The 20,282-nt window shown below is 41.1% G+C and overlaps 1 protein-coding gene across 1 annotated transcript in view; it reads left to right on the plus strand.

Moving 5' to 3' along the window:
• kmt2ca (lysine (K)-specific methyltransferase 2Ca) overlaps positions 1–20,282 on the plus strand; it is a 420,190-nt gene that overhangs the window by 121,309 nt on the left and 278,599 nt on the right. Inside the window, exons 4-5 of the mRNA XM_070881651.1 lie at positions 9,559–9,694; positions 13,378–13,581. Of these exons, the coding sequence (XP_070737752.1) occupies positions 9,559–9,694; positions 13,378–13,581 (340 nt within the window). The remainder of the gene's footprint in view (positions 1–9,558; positions 9,695–13,377; positions 13,582–20,282) is intronic.

Genomic DNA, 20,282 nt, shown 5'->3' on the forward strand with positions numbered 1-20,282 from the left:
GGAAAAACGGCGCGTCTCCATAAGGTGTGGCGACTTTCTGGAGTAAAAAGGGCGCCGAAACTTAGCTTGTGATTCTCCGGTCTCCTCGGGACGTCTTTGTGCTCGGCGCGGCGCAGCACAAGGGGTCGGGGGCGGAGCCAGGTCCAGGCGCTGAAAACAGTGCCGGGACCTCTGCACATGCGTGCTAGAGTGTGTGCGCATGTGCAGTAGCTCCTCGTCCCCGAGGCTGCGTGGGAGGGGCCCAACCCTAGCCCTGACCGAATGGGCTCCCCGAGCGAAGATTGGGACTCGGACCTCCCTCCCGTTCAGCTCCCTCCCCCTCCCTCCCTCCCCTTTCAGCCTTCCCTCTCCCTCTTCTCTCCCCTCCCTCCCCATCGTCGGTGGGGCCCGCCTGCCCGGCATCTCGCTGGGGGCGGGCCCCGCCCGAAGTGTCAGCGTTGGCCCGGCCTGTTCATCCTCCTCCCCCCACCCTTCCCTCCGCCCCCCCCTGCTATCGGAATCACAGAGACACTGACAGAGAGAGCAACACTGGGGGAGCCCCGTCCCAGCACGCTGTTGGAGGGCTCCCAGTGCTGCAGTCGGTGAATAGAAACTTAATTTTTTTTTTTTTACTATTTATTTGATTGATTTATTGGTTGATTTATTGATTTATTTATCATTGATGATGGCTCTCTATTTGTAAAAGTGAAGTATTCAATGTTTGTAAACCCTCCTTCTTCTCTTCTCCCAGCCCCCCCCCAATCTCGTTCCCTACGCCTGATTTATAAGTGTCGGCAAGGTTTTTCTGAGCATACAAAAATCTGCACTTGCACTATTCTGTTAGTTTGGAGTAAGTTTTCGCTGCCTAAACTTGCAAAACAGGTGTAAGTGGCTGGACATGCCCCCTTTTGAAAAAAAATCTGTTCTAAAATGAAACTATTCTAACTCACTAGAACTGGAGCAAACTAAATGCCAAGAATTGCAATTTCTAAGATGCTCCATTCTAAACTAGTTGCGCCAAAAAAAATAGGAGCAACTCAGGCAGATACTTGAGCCCAATAGAGTGGACAGGCAAAAACTGGCAGACGGGTCGGTAACGAGAGGGCACAGATTTAAGATAGTTTACAAAAGGACCAGCGAGGAGATGAGATTTTTTTTACGCAGTGAGTTACGATCTGGAATAATGCATTGCCTGACAGGGTGGTGGAAGCAGAGTCATTATTAACTTTCAAAAGGGCATTGGATAAATATTTGCTGGGGAGTGGGACTAATTGGGTAGCTCTTTCAAAGAGTCAGCACAAGCAACATGGCCTCCTTCTGTGCTGTATTCTAGTGTTCTACTCGTCTACGGTTCAATTTTGTTGATCTTGGTGACTAACTTGGCATGTGGGAAATCATAGCTATGTCTCTGTTCTACCTCTTCAGTAGTATGTCTGCTCAGTGCACCAATTCATTGTGAATTGCTTACAATAATCCCGTGGACTGTAGTCTCCTTTTAAAATACTTTAAATAAAAGTCCAGATGTTTTCACTTTGCTCTCATATTTGAAGTTTCAGTTAATACTAGCAGAACTTACGTGCATTCGCTCTTATGGAGACTAGAGTTGTGATGTTCAGCCCGCTATCTTTGCTGATCACTTGAAGACCATTGCTCAAGTATTCCATCAAGGAAGTAGCGTTAAATAGGCAAATCCAAGCAAGTGTTGCTGCATGCAAACTCCTGAGGTAACGCAGAAGGCAATTGTGGCTGCTTGTAATTTTTTGCCTGCAGATCAAGCTCACCATGAACTGCGGATGACACCACATTGGTGGGTGTAGTTAATACAGAGGAGGACTGCGACAAAATACAAGAAGACTTTAATAAACTTGCAGAATGGGCATGCAGTTGACAATGGAGATAAGTGAGAGGTAATGCATTTTGGTTGGAACAATAAGGAGGCCACATACTCCTTGGAAAATCGGTGTCTAACTGGATTAGAGGAACAGAGGGACCTGGGGGCACAGATACACAAATCATTAGAAAGTAGCGATGCAGGTTAATGCAACCATTAAATAAAGCAAACAAAGCACTGGGGTTCATTCCTAGAGGGATAGAATTGAAAAGCAGAAAAGTTATGTTAAGCTTGTCTAGAGCCTCGGTTAGACCACACTTGGATCACTGAACAGTTCTGGTCCGCATATTATCAAAAAAAGATAGAGGCACTGGAGAAGGTGCAAAAAAAGATTTACAAGTGTGACACCAGAATGAAGAGGTTATACTCACCAGGAAAGATTGAACAGGCTGGGGCTCTTTCCTCTGGAACAGAGAAGGCTGAGGGGTGACCTGATGGAGGTCTTCAAGACCATGAAAAGGTCTCATTGGGTAGAAGATGTTTCCACTCGCAGATGAGACCAGAACTAGGGGCCGTAAATATAAGATAGTTACTAATAAATCAAATAGGGAATTCAGGAGAAACTCCTTTACCCAGAGAGTGGTTAGAATGTGGAACTTGCTACCAAATGGAGTAGTTGAGACAAATCGCTCAGATACATTCAAGGGGAAGCTAGATAAGCATATGAGAGGGAAATGTACAGAAGGATATAGTGATGGGGTTAGATGAAGAGGGATGGGAGCAGTTGGTGTGGAGCATAAACACTGACATGACCTGTTGGGCCGACGGGTCTGATTCTGTGCTGGTAATACTTTGTGACTATAATTCTGTCTGAGGGTTTTTAAAATCGGAAACAGTGTAACAAATGGGTGCTGGATGTAAGACTTGTGTATTTTATGTGGGAAGTTGAACAGTATCGTGGGATTCATTAGTAGTTTTGGTTTGATTGGTTCTGTAAGCTTGGATTCTTCTGGAAATTATGATGTGAATTGATTGATTATTTGACTCCGCACTAACGTCATCTATAATAAAAATAAGAGTAAGGTAACTATGAAGGAAAAAAAATCAATTCTATAAACTTCTTCGATCGGGTCTGCTTTATATTGTAACCGAGAATGCTATGAAAGAGATGTAAAGGCTCCCCATAATGAATTTGTAACTAGGGTCAAATTGATATTTAAATACTGCCTGAAGGCACGTGATCAAAAAAACTTGGGTACTCTTATAATTTTCAGTGTTCAGAATGATTGTGGCTTTATCTATTGTGTGTCACCTTCAAAATGTATCTTCAGTTAGTTGTGCATGGTCCTGCAGGGTAGAGTTTCTGTAAATGTTTTCTGTGGCATATAGTTCACATTTTAATTGTCTGCTACTGCTGAAATGCTATATTTTCTAAACCATTTTGAGCAATCAATAACATCTGTTAATCTGAATTATCATTGAAACTAACTTTGTGCGTCGTGGAGCAGTTGATATGATCAGAGATATCCTGTTTTACCAAATGTATGTTGTTATGCTCATAATAAAGTGATGTAACTGAGTACTGTTGACATGAGTAAGTGTGACCTTAGCTCCTAACTCCAGAGTGTTGGTACAGCATGGGAGGCCTGCTTATATACAGTGCTCCCAAGGGATGCTGGAATCCCTTGGAACTCCCAACATGTATGCCCTCTGGTGGCGTTATGATACAGGTTATCTAGGGTAGAATGCATAACATATATGTGAAGAAATGAGAAGAACTTTTTTTTTGTTAATAATTGCTCCAAACTTCCATCCTTGTCTCCACTGGTGACATTTTTCATTGCTGTCCTTACTCAGTCCGGGGCTGAAAAGGTTGATCTGAATTTCCATCCTTGCAGTTCGGTATCTGCTCACAAGGAGGCACACTGCATAGTTTCTGTCTTGAAATTCAGTGAAGCGCTGTGGTGCATTTGTGTTTACAGTACAGTTACAGATTCTTCCCTTTAAAACCTGGCTTCTGTCTCCAAAGACAATTTGGAGAGCACTGGCACAAATATGAAAATTGACATTGATTCCAGCACATTGCTTATTATGACACAGGGCACAAATACTAGGTAATGTAAGCTGTTTTTTTTTAAAGTAGGGAAGAAAATGAGGCAAAAATATGTTGCCCAAATTGCTTACGATGTACAGAATAAATTACTGGGGAAGACCAGTGAAGCAGGCAGTATAAAATGACCCATTGGGTGTGTTTCTGTTGAGAAGGGATTGAAGAAGGTGGGTGAGTCGGGTTGATCTACGAAAAAACAATGGGCTTGTTGGGCATTAGCATTGTTGAAGAAATTTTTAAGCTAAATGTGAGGTTAGTAATGATGCAATGTTGGGAAAGATCTCCACAACAATTTTTTCCCCCTATCTTGACGAACATTAGATGTGTTTTATCTTCTTGGTGGGGGGGGGGGGGGCATGTATGGTAGACACTAGATTAAGAGCAGGTGGAACTTGACTACTGAGAAAGCTGCATTAGAATGATGCTCATGGTTGTGATTTGAACCATGGTCTGCAGCATTTAAATCTGCTATTCTGCTGGCGTTACTGGTCTGTCTCAACTATCTTCTGTTAAAACTGAAGTATGTAGTTGATTGTAATCTTGTCAGGGTATTTAAATTGTGGCCCATAAATACTACTATAGTTCTGAAAGGATTAATTTAAACTTGTATGTAGGATAAATATGGCTCAGTGAATTACTCTTCTGTTCACCACCAAAGAGAATACTTTAGTGATAATGCATTATCAGTGTGAGCAACCGCTAACTTTCAAATGTTGTCAGGCAGCATCTGTGGAGAGAGAATCCGAGTTAATGTTTCGGGTCAGTGACCTTTCAAAAAGTCATTGACCTGAAATGTTAGCTGTGTTCGTCTCTCCACAGATACTGCCTGACCTGCTGAGTATTTCAAATTTCCAGCATCTGCAGTATTTTGCTTTTATGTTAGAATGCTGTAACTTGGCTTATTTATTACATTGTTATGAATGAGTTTTTAAACAAAATACTTTTACTATTCCAATGCATTTATTGTGTAATCTTTAACTCGACATTTAGAAACATAGAAAATAGGTGCAGGAATAGGCCATTCGGCCCTTCGAGCCTGCACCGCCATTCAATAAGATCATGGCTGATCATTCCCTCAGTACCCCTTTCCTGCTTTCTCTCCATACCCCTTGATCCCCTTAGCCGTAAGGGCCATATCTAACTCCCTCTTTAATATATCCAATGAACTGGCATCAACAACTCTCTGTGGCAGAGAATTCCACAGGTTAACAACTCTCTGACTGAAGAAGTTTCTCCTCATCTCAGTCCTAAATGGCCTACTCCTTATCCTTAGACTGTGTCCCCTGGTTCTGGACTTCCCCAACATCGGGAACATTCTTCTCGCATCTAACCTGTCCAGTCCCGTCAGAATCTTATACGTTTCTATGAGATCCCCTCTCATCCTTTTAAACTCCAGTGAATAAAGGCCCAGTTGATCCAGTCTCTCCTCATATGACAGTCCAGCCATCTCTGGAATTAGCCTGGTAAACCTTCGCTGCACTCCCTCAATAGCAAGAACGTCCTTCCTCATATTAGGAGACCAAAACTGAACACTATTCCAGGTGAGGCCTCACTAAGTCACTGTACAACTGCAGTAAGACCTCCCTGCTCCTATACTCAAAACCCCTAGCTAAGAAGGCCAACATACCATTTGCCTTCTTCACCGCCTGCTGTATCTGCATGCCGACCTTCAATGACTGATGAACCATGACACCCAGGTCTCGTTGCACCTCCCCTTTTCCTAATTTGCTGCCATTGAGATAATCTGTCGTCTTGTTTTTGCCCCCAAAATGGATAACCTCACATTTATCCACATTATACTGCATCTGCCATGCATTTGCCTACTCACCTAACCTGTCCAAGTCACCCTGCAGCCTCTTAGCGTCCCCCTCACAGCTCACACCACCACCCAGTTTAGTGTCATCTGCAAACTTGGAGATATTACACTCAATTCCATCATCCAAATCGTTCATGTATATTGTAAAGAGCTGGGGTCCCAGCACTGAGCCCTGCGGCACTCCACGAGTCACTGCCTGCTAATTCTGAAAAGGACCCATTTATCCCGACTCTCTGCTTCCTGTCTGCCAACCACCACATCAGTACATTACCCCCAACACCATGCGCTTTGATTTTGCACACCAATCTCTTGTGTGGGACCTTGTCAAAAGCCTTTTTTTGAAAGTCCAAATACATCATATCCACTGGTTCTCCCTTGTCCACTGTGCTAGTTACATCCTCAAAAAATTCCAGAAGATTTGTCAAGTATGATTTCCCTTTCATAAATCCATGCTGACTAGGACCGATCCTGTCACTGCTATCCAAATGTGATGCTATTTCATCCTTAATGATTGATTGATTCCAACATTTTCCCCACTACTGATGTCAGGCTAACTGGTCTATAATTACCCGTTTTCTCTCTCCCTCCTTTTTAAAAAAGCGCTGTTAAATTAGCTACCCTCCAGTCCATAGGAACTGATCCAGAGGCGATAGACTGTTGGAAAATGATCACCAATGCATCCACTATTTCTAGGGCCATAAGTACTTTGGGATGCAGACTATCAGGCCCCGGGGATTTTATCGGCCTTCAATCCCATCAATTTCCTGCCTAATAAGGATTTCCTTCAGTTCCTCCTTCTCACTAGACCTACTGTCCCCTAGTACATTCAGAAGGTTATTTGTATTTGTGTCTTCCTTCGTAAGGACAGAACCAAAGTATTTGTTCAATTGGTCTGCCATTTCTTTGATATTGTTCTTCACTCTACTGCCAACAGTGACAGAGCTTTAACTATGAGCTCTTCTGTTTATTTTTTAAAATGAACTCAGGATGCCCTCTCTCGGTGCAATGTAATTTTTGAAGGACTATAAATCTTTACAATAAGTTTTGTGTATAGAGCAAAGTGCATTAAATAGGAAGGAATGGCACATTTAACCTATTAAGAAAGAAGATAAGTGTGGCTGGAAATTCTTGCTTTTGTGTTCCCCAAACAGTGATTATTGTTTTAGCCAATTCATTTTAACAGGCCAAAGATTGGGCTGGCCAGCACTGAATTGTAAATTTCTGGCCCAGTGTTATGTTTTTTTGGTTTGTCTTCAGTCAGTAACTTGAAACCCATTCACTGTATGGTAGATCAGGAATGATCCCACAGAAAAGCAACTAATTCAATCAATACAATTTACATAGAAACAGAAATTTACAGCGCAGAAGGAGGCCATTTCAGCCCATCGTGTCTACGCCGGCGGACAAAGAGGCGCACAGCCCTTCGTCAGCAGCCCTAAAGGTTACATATAAACCCATGAACAATGACGGAAAGGTAAAGAGCACTCAGCCCAACCAGTCCGCCCCACACCACTGCAACACCCCTTATACTAAAAACATCCACACTCCACCCCAACTGGAGTTTAGAAGGATGAGAGGCGATCTCATAGAAACGCATAAGATTCTGATGGGACTGGACAGGTTAGATGCGGGAAGAATGTTCCCGATGTTGGGGAAGTCCAGAACCAGGGGACATAGTCTTAGGATAAGGGGTGGGCCATTTAGGACTGAGATGAGGAGAAACTTCTTCACTGAGTTGTTAACCTGTAGAATTCCCTGCCGCAGAGAGTTGTTGATGCCAGTTCACTGCATATATTCAAGAGGGTGATAGGAATGGCCCTTGCGGCTAAGGGGATCAAGGGGTATGGAGAGAAAGCAGGAAAGGGGCACTGAGGGAATGATCAACCATGATCTTATTGAATGGCGGTGCAGGCTCGAAGGGCCGAATGGCCTACTCCTGCACCTATTTTCTGTGTCACTATGTGATCTCCTGGGAGAGACAAAAAACAGATATAAAAACAGGCCAATTTAGGGAGAAAAAAAATCTGGGAAAATTCTTCTCCGACCCATCCAGGCGATCGAAACTAGTCCAGGAGATCACCTTGGCCGTATTCTATTCCCTGCAGTACTTACCATTATTTCTGCACTGACCAACAAAATGTCATCTAGTCTAATCTAGTCTAATCCCAATTACCAGCAATTGGACTAATCACAGTCCGAAATTTATATTTTCTCCCAGTAGGTCTCTTGCATATGAAGCTGTACAAATAACATTTCTAAATGAATCACATGACAATCATTGAATGTACCCTTAAAATTAATTATTTAACAATGAAAGTCCCAGTAAGGACTTTCTCACAAAGGCCTGCTCGTTCTACAGCCTGAGCACAGTTCAATGCCAAAATTGAACATGTCACCTGAGCCTCATTTACCAGGGAATTCTAATCCCTGTAGATATATTCTGTGTGTATGCAAGATAGATACATCAGGGAATTTAACACCCTGCTCCAGTGGGACTGTAATGCTTAAACTGCATAATTACCTTCAAATAAAAAATGATGATTCAACTGGGCGGTGTTGTTAACACCTACTGACAATTTCTGTGTATGAGAGCTGTATTGCAGGGGGTGTTGTGCTGTTACCTACACAGATGCAGAATGTAGCACATGATCCTGAGTGGCATGACACAGGCTAATAACATACCCTCTCAATAGGGCAGTTCCAGCTAGGCAGCCCATTTTAGAGCACAACAGATTGAACTGCATTTCTGTAAGTTCTGGTGTCTCCATAGCTCCAGTGTTGATTTGCTGAGTACTTCTTCATTAGAGGTATGTGTGGGATTCAGGGCAAATTATTGATTGTGAAGTGCCCTTGCACCCCCTCCTGCCCTCCCCAACTCTTGTATAGGTTAGTTGGTTGCTCACTCCACAAGCTGAGTAGAGTAGTAAGTGGACAGAACCATTCAAAGGATAGTTGGGGGATTCAGGGCCCAATGCCAAGGGCTGGATTATTAGAGATGACTGTCTGAGCCAAGGTAAACTAACAGAGAATGACCTACATCAGGTCATTCAGAGTTCACTGTGACCCAGGTGTGTTGCTCCATTACTCAACACACAACTGATGTTTTCCGTAAATCAAGTGCCCATAATACATTTTGTGTACCCACCATTATATTTTACTGAAATCCCAGTGAACCCAAGTGCCTGCAGGGCAGCTGTGTGTAAACTTTGCACTTCACGTTAATTGCCGACTGCGCCAAGTGGAATAAGTGTTCTTGCAAGTGTCCATAAGGAACAAAATCCCTTAAACATGGGTTCTCAAACTGCAATTCCAGAGACCTGGCATTTCGGCCCTCGAAGATTAGGCAATTCAGTGCTATTTGTGCTCATATTCCTTATCTGCTGCTCGGTCTGTTTGCATTTTGTAAGTTTAAAAGTGATTGTTCTTGGTGCTGGCTCATTGGTAGCTAAATGCTAATTGACAACACCAAGGACTGTTAGCATCAGCAATTTGAGATGTATGTAAATTAATGGGAACATGGATTTAAACTTGATCTGTGGTCCAGCATTCCTTTGCACATGCTTGTGTGACTCGTGTAGTCCGAAAGCTTGAATACCTCTGCTGTAGGATTTTCACGTTGTGCTACATTTTAAATAAAAGATGTCTTTTTAATGTATTTTTCCCAGTAGCGACAATTTATATAGGGTTACCATTAAGGCAAGACTTGTATAAAGTAATTAAAATTATGGATTATATAAATGTTTTATTAAAGTACTGTATAGGTGGAAATATACTGGCTAGTTTGGGTGTTTATTTGATACTTTTGTTTACTTTCCTCAACAGAAGTTAAAGATGACTCATTGGAGGAGGCTATCCTTACCGAAATGGAGACCAATGAACAATCATCTGTCCTGCAGCGCTCAATATCTGAGGAGTCTGCCAGCTCCATAGCCTCAATCAAGCTAGATACAAAAACCAGGTCAGAACATGTAATGCTGAATCATGTTCCCATGATTCCTATAGGGAATGCTGGGAAATAGCATCCAAATATATGCACTGGCACTGGTTAGAGCAGCCGGAACTATTCACTGCTAGATATTGAAATGCTGTTAGCTTGCTTTAAATGGGAAAAGCTGGTGTATTTCAGCTTTTGCAATCAACATTGATGACCTTTTTTGTTAACCCTTTAGCTTTTCAAAGTGTTTGTAAACTCAAAGGTCATTCTAGAAATGCTTTGGCAATTATTCACCTTGAATATATGATTTGCAGTGGATGACAACTTATTTTGCACCCCGTTGGTTTATGAAATCGCTCCCTTTGTTATATCCGATGGGTACAAAAAATGGTTGTCATTGTTCTCTCCTCATTTTCCCCCAACTTCACCAAAGCCAGTGTGTTGTCCCTTCATGCAGCTGTTATCATCTTGCCTATTGTGTGGAGACAAATAAGATTTTTTTAATTTGAAATTAAGAATAAATTTGTTTTTCAAAATGTTCTATACTTTAAAAAAAAATTCAGAGCCCTTTCATTAAACGCCACTAAGGGGTGTTGGCGGAGGGAGTGGAGGAGCTATTATGTAACGGGATGAGCAAAGTTGTTGGGGCGGGGGGGAAAGTGAGGGAGGGGAGAGTGGGAAGCTTTTCTTTAGGTGTGCAGAATTTGGAAGTGTTTTTGTTTAGTGCCCAGAAATCTGAATTGGACTCTGTTTCAGAGTTGGATCAGGGCTACGATTTCAGAGATGTTGCAGTGGCGCTCATTGGAACATCAGGCATTAAACAGCGACTCGGTATCCCATCAAGACACAAACAAAAAAGCACTCCTTGACTATACAGATGTTAGCCATTGTCTGCGATATGCCGTTGTTGCCAATTTGTATGTACCACATTAAATGCACATACTAATCTAGGTTACTTGAACTCTAATGGCTGAATTCATTACCAATTATCCCTCAAATTATGAACCTTTCGTAACCCAGCTAAATGTTGATTATGGGTGTTAATTCTCGAGTACTAGAATATAATGTCTTCATTTGCTGTTTGTGATGGCTGACCTTACATTGGCTCCAGATTCACCCAATGCCTCAATTTAAAAATTCTCATCCTCGTTCAGATTCCCCCCCCCTGCCCCCCAATCATTGCCACACCCCTCCCTATCTCTGTAACCATCTCCAGCCCTACAAGCCCCCAAGTACTCTGTTCCTTCAACCGTGACCTTGTGCATCCCCATGACCATTAGTGCCGTGTCTTCAGTCTTCTAGACCCTATGCACTGGAATTCTCTCTCTAAACATCTTAGTGTCTCCACCTTTCTCCTCCCTCAAAACATTCCTTAAAACTTACCGATTTGACCATGTTTTTAGTTACCTGTCCGAATATCTCCTCCTTTGGTTCAGTGTCCAGTCATTGCATTCCTGTGAAGCGTCTTGGGAACATTATCCTATGTTAAAGGCGCTATATAAATACAAGTTGTTCTTGTGGTACAGCTGTGCCAGTGAGGTGCCACAGACTCGATTCATGTGGCTTAAACAAGATATTTTTAAAAGCAAAGTTAAGAAATTTGCATTACCAAGTCTCATTTAGTCCTCTGTTTAATATTGCAAATTAAGCTGTTAAGTTAATTGGCCCATTATTGCTACAGTTGGGCAGGTAGTGTGATGTGGACTCGTAAACCAGAGGTTATGTTAAAATTCCACCATGGCAAGTTGCATAATTTTTTTAATCCAGTATTTTGAGTCAAGTTGCTCACTCTTCCTGTTAACTCTTAATGCCCTTTGGAATGGCCTTGTGAGCCAAACAATTGCTGCAAAGCACATCACTGCAAAGACTGCAGTGGTTCAACAAGAAGGGCCAACCAGTTTAGCTGCTAGGGATGTATCGCCCATATTTTGAGAATTGCTTATATATATAAAAAAATCAGACTGGGTGAAAAATTGCTGAGATAGTGGGTATTTTAATTGACTGCAAGTTCAAATGGTTTGTTTTCATAATTATACACTAGTCTCTTGCTGTAGCATAATGATTACTGATACAACACATTAATTAGACCCTCCCTTGTGGCATTTGCAAAACACCTATTCTGCAACATGCTTTTTGTACAGTTCCCCAAAGCATTTCAGACACAACTGTATTTTGTAATACTTTGTTAACTGCTCCTCTGGATAAATAGAATTTGTTTGCCTCTTTTAATATTACCTAAGCTACTTTCCCTTGAAAGGCTGAAAAACGAAAATGTCTCTTCCGTACTGGGAATTTGCTTTTTTCTATGTCTGTCCATCAAAAAGTAGTCTGTTTGGAGATTTGCTTAAGCAGGAAAAGACTCACTTGGATGATTTATTTGGATTATTTAGCATCATTTTACTAAATTAAGATCCACATCTTTCTAAGTGCTGGATGCCTGCTCTGATTTCTCCTTCCACCGGGTAACATGAAATGACAGATTCCCAATAGGCTGCTTTTTAATAGGCTCATGGGACTATTTCCTCTCTGGGAGGACACAGTTTAAACAATTTGTTTTACCTGTGTCTCTGGTAGTAAATTATTTCAATTCAAAGAACTTCACATCCTCCTGTGCATTTCCCTTTAAAGTTGTTGAATAACAAATTGCATAGAAAGGGCAACACTGAAAGTGGGTGGGTGTGAAATAATTTCTTCAATGTTGAAAGGTAAATTTTTTTAATGCTACAATTATAGAATGGGCAACTAATCTACTCTTCAATGTTAAATGGTGAATCTATGTCAGTTTTTTGTTTTGACCGTACTACATGTCGTACAATAACTTGCATTTGTACAGTGCCTTTAATGTAGTAAATGAGGAATCCATTTATTTGCTAACTATTGGCTTATCATTGTCTATGACATGCCTTGTTTTCTCAAGCCTGCATTCGGTGTTTAAAGAGCTTAATCAAAAATCTAGGTGACAAGTTAATATTTTTTTTCCCTTTCCCGTCTCTGGTGAATTCACTGTTCAAGGAGCATTAGTTTGCCTATGGTATCTCATCCAAGTGGCGAGATATATTCACGTGTCAGTCTTGAACATGAATGTTGGCAAACTGGTTCACTAGTGGTACACTGCAGCACTGTTTTCACCCAATGTTCACGCACCCATCCAGCAGGGGTTGCTTTATAGCGAACAGGAACCCGCACTTCACACAAACCCAGGGTCACTGTAACCAGTTGTAGTTGTGCTGCCTGAGACCCTCTATCTCAGACTGGGTTGCACCCAGGAATAAACGTAAGAAACATCACTGGACAGTTCAGATATATATTACATTATTTTATTTTGAATACGAATCTGGAATGTATGGTATTTAAACAGCTGTACATATCTCGGAAGCTGATCTTTTGTATTCTTACTGTTTGTTAGCAGAATGCCTCTGCTTATTTTAATTATTGACCAGGAAGAAACATATATCTGTGTTCCTGAAGTCCAGCTTCTCTAATGATATACAGCCAGTTGAAAGGTCCATGTAAACCATTTTTATGTGACTGGAGATAGTGAGGTTTTAGCTATTTCCATGTTGAACTTTGGATACTTACCTGTATCTTAAAATGATGGTAATCAAAATATTATTCTGAAATTGCTGTATTTAAAAACAAAAACAAATGGAGGGGGGATAATTTGTGATATGAAATACAACTATAATATTGTGTTTCTCCCTTTGCAGCAATGAACAGCTCTGTGCCTTGTGCTATTGTGGTGAGCGCAGCTCTCTGGGGCAGGGTGAGTTGAAAAGGTTCAACCCAACTCCAGATTTTACTGTGCTAAGAAAGAGCCTATCTCCAGCAAAGCAAGACGGTACTGACATTTCGGAGGATGGTAATGACAAGAACCACAAACAGTGTTCCACTTCACGAAGGCGACAGAAAAAGTGAGTACTTGCTCGGTTCATTAACAAAACAATTTTTTCCCATCCCTTTTGTCTGTTTTTGAGCTGTTCAAAACTCTGCCATTTATTAGTTTGAAATGGGGTTCCAGCATTCTGGAGGGGCAGATATTTGTTTTGTATTGCAGTTCTTCTGATGAGAGGAACCATTTGTAAGTGTTTGTATTGTGCAAATCATGTCAGTGGTAGCTGTATTTTTTTCTGCTAAATTTTTTGCACTGCCTTCCTGCCATTACTAAAGGTAGGAAAGATCATACCTTTGTTGCCAATTTTCTCGTCCTCCACATGTCCTAATGATTGCTGATATTCCATGGAGGCAGGGTATTCTCTGGTACTTCACTCAAATGACAGTTCTTCATCTGAGCCTAGGCAATGACTATTGGCATCTATTCAGCTGTGTGGTGGTTGGAGGCTGGAGTGGTGAAAAAGGACATCTGAATTAAGCCAGACGTCATTGCCCAACATCAAATATGCACACTTTCCAGCAGGAATCAATGGATAACAAATGGGAGCAAGATTCCTGGCTGATTTTTTTTTTTTCCCTCCTCTTTCCCCCCCCCCAAGTAGCACAGGGTAGCTTGTTGGAGATCACAGAGGCTGCCATAGATGAAATGGGCTAACTCAACACAGACCAGAAATCAAACCTGGAAATCTTCAACTTCATGGCTCAGTTGCACACTACCAATTACCAGTTGAGTCACTGTGGGAAGTTAGTGGGATTGTGGGGGGAGGTGCTGGGAACATTTCCTATGGCACTGCCAATTTGACCTATGCTGACTTGCCTTCTTAATAACTTCAAAATACTTGACTAGATTTTGACTGAACTTCAAGTACCTTTCACTCAAACATGGTTTGAGAATTCCACTTAAAAAAAATCAGCTTTTCAGTGAGAACTCTTTAGTCTCTTTTGAGAGTGCATTCCATTTAAAACTTTAGACGTAAGCCTACGATAGAATATTTACTGTTAAAATGTTACAAATTTTGCTACCATTTGCGAGCGTGTATAAAGAGGAAGGGGGAATGATGTGTGGAAGATGCACTGTGTTGGGATTGGACAGGCTCGATGGGCCAACTGGTCTTTCCCTGTTATGTTTGTAAAGGTGACATGTAAATACTAGTTATTGTTCTACAGGTTATACCAAAGGAATGGAGAGATTTGATGATATGTGTTTTTTTTTAAATGGACAAAAGAACTATTCCCAATTTTTATAATCATTTTTCAAATGTAGGATTTTTCATTTGTGTACATTACGTGACACCTGCCACTTGTCAGCGCAGCTCCCCAGTCTGTTTACCTTCCCTCCTCTGAGTTTCATTGCATGTCCCGCCCTGTCATTCTCAAGTTGAATTCTGAGAAATTATTTGCAATGGCCCCGAGAATGATGAGGAGACGTGGGATGGGCTCAGAAGAGGCAAGCTGAATGATTAGGTCACATGTAATGAATCACAGAGATGGTGGTGAATTTTTGGACTGCTTAGAGGGCCAATTGAAACAGATATGATCAGCAATTTTTCAGAGGGAGTTGGGACAGGCATTTGACAAGAAAATTAATTGAGAGATGTAGGCAGTGATCTGTGTATTCTGTTCTTGAACTCAGGTAGGCCAGCCTGCTGGACTGAAGTCACTTTTTGTGATCCTTCATCTTTCTGTGTCCCTACTTAAGCAATCATTCAATTGCTAGAGAATCTCGTTGATGTTTAATTTGAGGAGCCTGGATAAAAAGATGTGGCCTTTCATACAAGACATTGCTAAAATTTAAATGAGTAGAAAGGAGCACTAAATTATGAAATGGCCAGGTGACAATGGCTATTTTAAAAGGCTAAATACTGTAGCAGGAAGGCAAGAGTAAGGAGTTATACAAAATTTAGGACATGGGGGAAAAAATGAGAATAATGAACTATATAGTCAAATTAAAAAGTAGTTGGCCATATTCTAGTGACTTAAAAATAATTAGATGTAATGCTAGAATATATTTTTGTACGGAATTGCTTCGGACAATGCTGTTCTCATTTAATTTCCTATTCCTTTAAATGCTAAGTTTTGTGACTTTTTTTAAAATGGGTACTTTTTGAAGGGCTCTATGGGTGACATTCTTGTAATCCTTTTATAACTGTTTCTTAAATTAATTATATTCTCTTTCAGTATCTTTCGTGGGGGGCCTTCTGAGTATTTGTAATTACTTGTATCTTAAACCCTCTACAAACACTCAGAATGCTGCTACCCATGTCCTTAATCACAAAAAGCCCCACATTTCCATTATGCAAGTCTTGGCCAAGCACCACGCCCCAACAAATCCATTTAAAAATCCTTACCTTCAACTTCAAAAACTCCACAGCCTCACTCCACCATACCGCGTTCAGTTCAAAGTTCCGCTTGCAGCTTTTGCTATTTCGATACTAGTTTTCTCGTCTTTTCCTTAACCACCATGCCACTACCCTCTTGAATTCTCTCCTTAAATCCCCTACTTGGCCCCCTAAAGTCAACTGAAGACTTTTCACCAACAGTTCTTTTCATCCTGCCCCTCAATTCCCTTCCGCTTGCTGGTGTCCATTTTGTTCACCAATCTGTAAAATGCTTGAATCTTTTGTTGATGTGAAGAGTGCTACATAAATGCAAATTGTTATTTGTTTAATTATATTACTATATCCTAATCTGGCAATAGGGTCAGCTTTATATTTAACAGAAATGTTTTTGGATTTCAATAAAATTAGTACTCTGACCTCTTCCCCCACCCGCCAAGTTCCACTAAATATAAAAAGTTTCAATTCCTTAAAAATTGTATTCGTGAAGCACTTTAGACTCCGATTTCTAACTCATCTTAGCCCAGATGTAGTTTATTGATCAGTGTGAAAGTTTTGTAGGTGCGATTGCATCGCCTGAGTGGAATTAGTCTGAAATTTGCTACTCCCAGTGATTGGAAGGAAAATTGTGCTTAGATTTTCCTTGGACCATTTTGTGGTTTTCTTGTGTAGATCAAAGCTCAGTGATCTCGAACACCAATTTGAAAAATTAAATTAAGTAACCAACAATGGAATGGCTGAAAAATGAGAGAAAAAGAAGCCAAATCATTTTCTGGTAGATTAGCAGAGTGGATAATCCCAATCGCTACATCTTCCAAGCCGTTGTTGCGAGCTGTACACACCATTATCGTTATAAACACAAGGTATCTGACTCACTGAGCAGCATGAGGAGATTTTCACCAGTATCTATAAAAAGCAGGTTAGGATCATAGGAAACTTCAAGAAAGTGAATAAAGCCATTTGAATCAACACGCCGACTCTTTTTTTGGATGATCTCATCCTCTCCACCATATTGCTCAAATCTCCCTCTGGAAACTGATCGTTTCAGGTAAATTGTGGCTTCACTGCACTTCCTGCCTTTCTTCATTGCTCTAAGACTGGGTATTACCTGACTGGAAGTTTATCCAAGGATTCCTGTCTGTCCCACTGTATCTGAGAGCTGTCAGATAGCATTGTTCTAATCTGCTGCCAGCCATCTGTGAGAAGCTTAAGCCGCCTTCTGGTGGTGGCTTCAGAGGCACTTTTGCCAAGTTCTGCCTCGAGGAAAATGTGGTTCTTAAAAGGGGAGGAAGGTCACAGGAGGAGAGATGCTTTGATGTACATCTGGGAAGCTTCACTCAGAGCAGTGTGTGGGGACTGAACTGATGTACACAGTTGAAATTCTAAGATCTGTGATATGTATTGAGTTAATAGCTATATCTCTGCTTACAGGAGCATTTCTGGGCTAATTTTGTCAATGTAATCAGCGCTCACAATGTGTACTCGGTACATTTTTAAACCAAACAAGAAAATGAATTCGTTCAATATTTTAATTGCTTTCTCCCTGGAAAGGTTACTGCTGAGATCTCCTGTTAATTCCAAAGTAGGCCTATCGCAAATAGTAGTTAATTGAAGTTGATGATTCATTCATTTTTCCTGTGACCATTGAATTGTCAATTTGACCCTAAATGAAATACTCCCAATCTTTAATGTAATCTATATTGCATCACTTAGGCGCATCAATATGTACAGAGTCAGTGCATTAGAAATTCTGTAAAATGTTGCCTGTTGTTACTTTTGCTGCAACGTCTCTTTTTGCATTTTTATTTCTTATTTAAAAGTTCCAATGTTAATGATTCAGGTAATTATTTTGGTCAGTTAATAGTGTGATCCTACCTGGGGGCACCTAAAAGGACATCATCACTGGTCAACTCTCCATCGAAATGACAAATCATGGGGTGTCCCAGTGGCTCAGCAAGTCTATCTTGGGAGTAGATGACCCATACAAACCAGGTTCAGTCCCTAGTCTGAACTAGCTGAACTCGGTCTATGCAACAGTAGAGGTACTAGATATTGGCCCTACTGCATTGGAAAGTGGGCAGTCAGGTCGGGTTCCTGGTGCTGATTGCTGCCCAGAAATCCCAGCTAGAAATGTGTGTGTATGTGTGTGTGCAGACCAGATCAGGACAAGGTCAGGCTCGGCTATAATGCTCTCTGAAGTTGACAAGCTTGCCAATGCTCAAATTGACTTTTTTAATTAGACGGAGTTATTTTTGAACCTACAAATAATCCCCTTGTTGAATAATTTTTTTAAAAAACTCATTTTTGGACTTCTGCACTAGCGGAAGAATTTTATTTAATTAATAGTTTGGGTTAACATATTTGTGCTTGTATGTTATCCAAAACTATTGATCTAAAGTGCGAGTGTGACCAAAGTGAAGCTTGCTACTGGCTCTTTCAATATAGTTGTGGTAAAATGAGTTTAAAAAAAAATAAACTGCCACACTTGCAGTAACCAGGTCCCAAGCTGAAGCTCGACCCAGTGTTGCTGCCACTGAGCAGTTTGCTTGAGGGAAGAGCTGAGCCACACAAGTTAAACACATGTTTTGTGATTGATTCAGATATATATATATATATATATATGGTATTGTTTGAATCGAACAGTTGCTACAACTACTACTACTTGCATTTATATAGCACCTTCAATGTATAAAACATTCCACGGCGTAAATTCTACCTGACTCTGGTTACTGTTTTATCAGCTTTTTAAATTTTTGAGCCAATGTGGGTTTCCATCAGATAAGAGGCTTCTGCAGTAAAAATGCTGAAAAATGTAAGCTAACCTGATGCCATAGTTGGCATGAAGAATAATGGTCCTTGTGTGGGCAGCAGGAAATGAATTAAGACAGCATTGGGCATCAAGTCAATTAAGTTACTACAGCAACAGGCACCGATGAATTAAATGGCGAAGTAGGCAGCAGTGAATGAATAAATTCAATAGGTCAGCAGACGCACCAACAAATCAATGTATTAATGGAGCAGGAGGCACAAATCAATAAATTCATGGGGCAGTCATACCAACAAATCAGTAAATTAATGGAGCAGTGGGCACAATAAATATATTAGTGGCATCGCAGCCACACCAGAAAATCAGTGGACATTAGTGAATCTGTACCCCCTTCCCATTTTTGCTGCTTCTGTTTACTAACCCACCGAGCCCTGTTTTTGCCAATTTTGCCAATTTCATTTGGCATTTTACTTTTCAAAGTCCGATAAGCAATTATCGTGTATTTAGCAAATGTCAAGCTAAGTTCTTTTTTTTTTACAAAGGGCTATTAAGCTAAAAAGATGCCTTTTGTTTTGCTAAGGTACTTACAGTTAATGCGAGATATTTGTTTCACAATGAGTAAGTACTTCTGAATAAGATTTCTAATCAATAGATTTAGTGGTGATTTGCCAACATGAAGGATAAAGATACAGGTAAGGAAGTGGGTGATGTTGTGGAAGGGCGTCTGGTAATGGTCATGAGATTAGATAAGGGGCTGCGCATCCAGAGGTCACAGATCGTGATGTGGAGTGATGCAAGGATTGGATTGGTAGGATTGAGGCCAACTGCTATCACCAGGGAAAGCAAGAAGGTGAATATGTGCAAAGGCCAGCCACTAGACTACCAAGAAAAGCATACAGGGTAACTATGCCACCAGGGTGACCAGAATTGGTAGCAGGAGGTCTGCAAATGGGCAGCGGATAATAAACATGAAAATGCTGCTCTCATTCCCACCACTTTTGCTTTGTTGTCGGACAGCTTGTCTGAAACCCAGTCTTGGATGAGCTGCAAGTCCTGTCCCGTCCCGTCACCCCTGTTAGGTTCTGTCTTCCCAGTATTTATCATCTCTGGTTCCCACCACAAACTCTATTCCCTTTCCATTAAGTTATCCTCATTCGAGGGACGGCCTATAATGACCCTTTCCATCAATTTCACTCCTCTCCCCGGCCACTAGCAGGTTGAATCAGTCTTTTCATAACCATAGCATCAATTCAATCCCGAATTGAGCTTCTGGCTCCGTATCCTCTCCATTACGAAGAGTGCCTATTTCCAACTATAACATCAGTGCCTGTTATCTTTTTATGACAGTCTGACAGCTTCATGGTCACTTTTGCTGATACCAACTTTTTATTTCCAGGTTTTAAAAACTGCATTCAAATTTTTGAACTGCTTTGGGATTTGAACATGCATTCTCTGCAATATTAGTCTTGGTCTCTGGATTACTAGTTACGACTCACCATGGGCAACACCATGAGAGATCTGATAATAGTAAATATTTGGAGAATTTTAACGTCATTACATTATTGAAACTTCGGTCAGCGGCACATCTATGGCCATTCAGTAAAGGATAACATGAATA

This window comes from Pristiophorus japonicus, chromosome 5, assembly GCF_044704955.1.
Source record: "Pristiophorus japonicus isolate sPriJap1 chromosome 5, sPriJap1.hap1, whole genome shotgun sequence".
In the NCBI taxonomy this organism is placed as follows: domain Eukaryota; kingdom Metazoa; phylum Chordata; class Chondrichthyes; family Pristiophoridae; genus Pristiophorus; species Pristiophorus japonicus.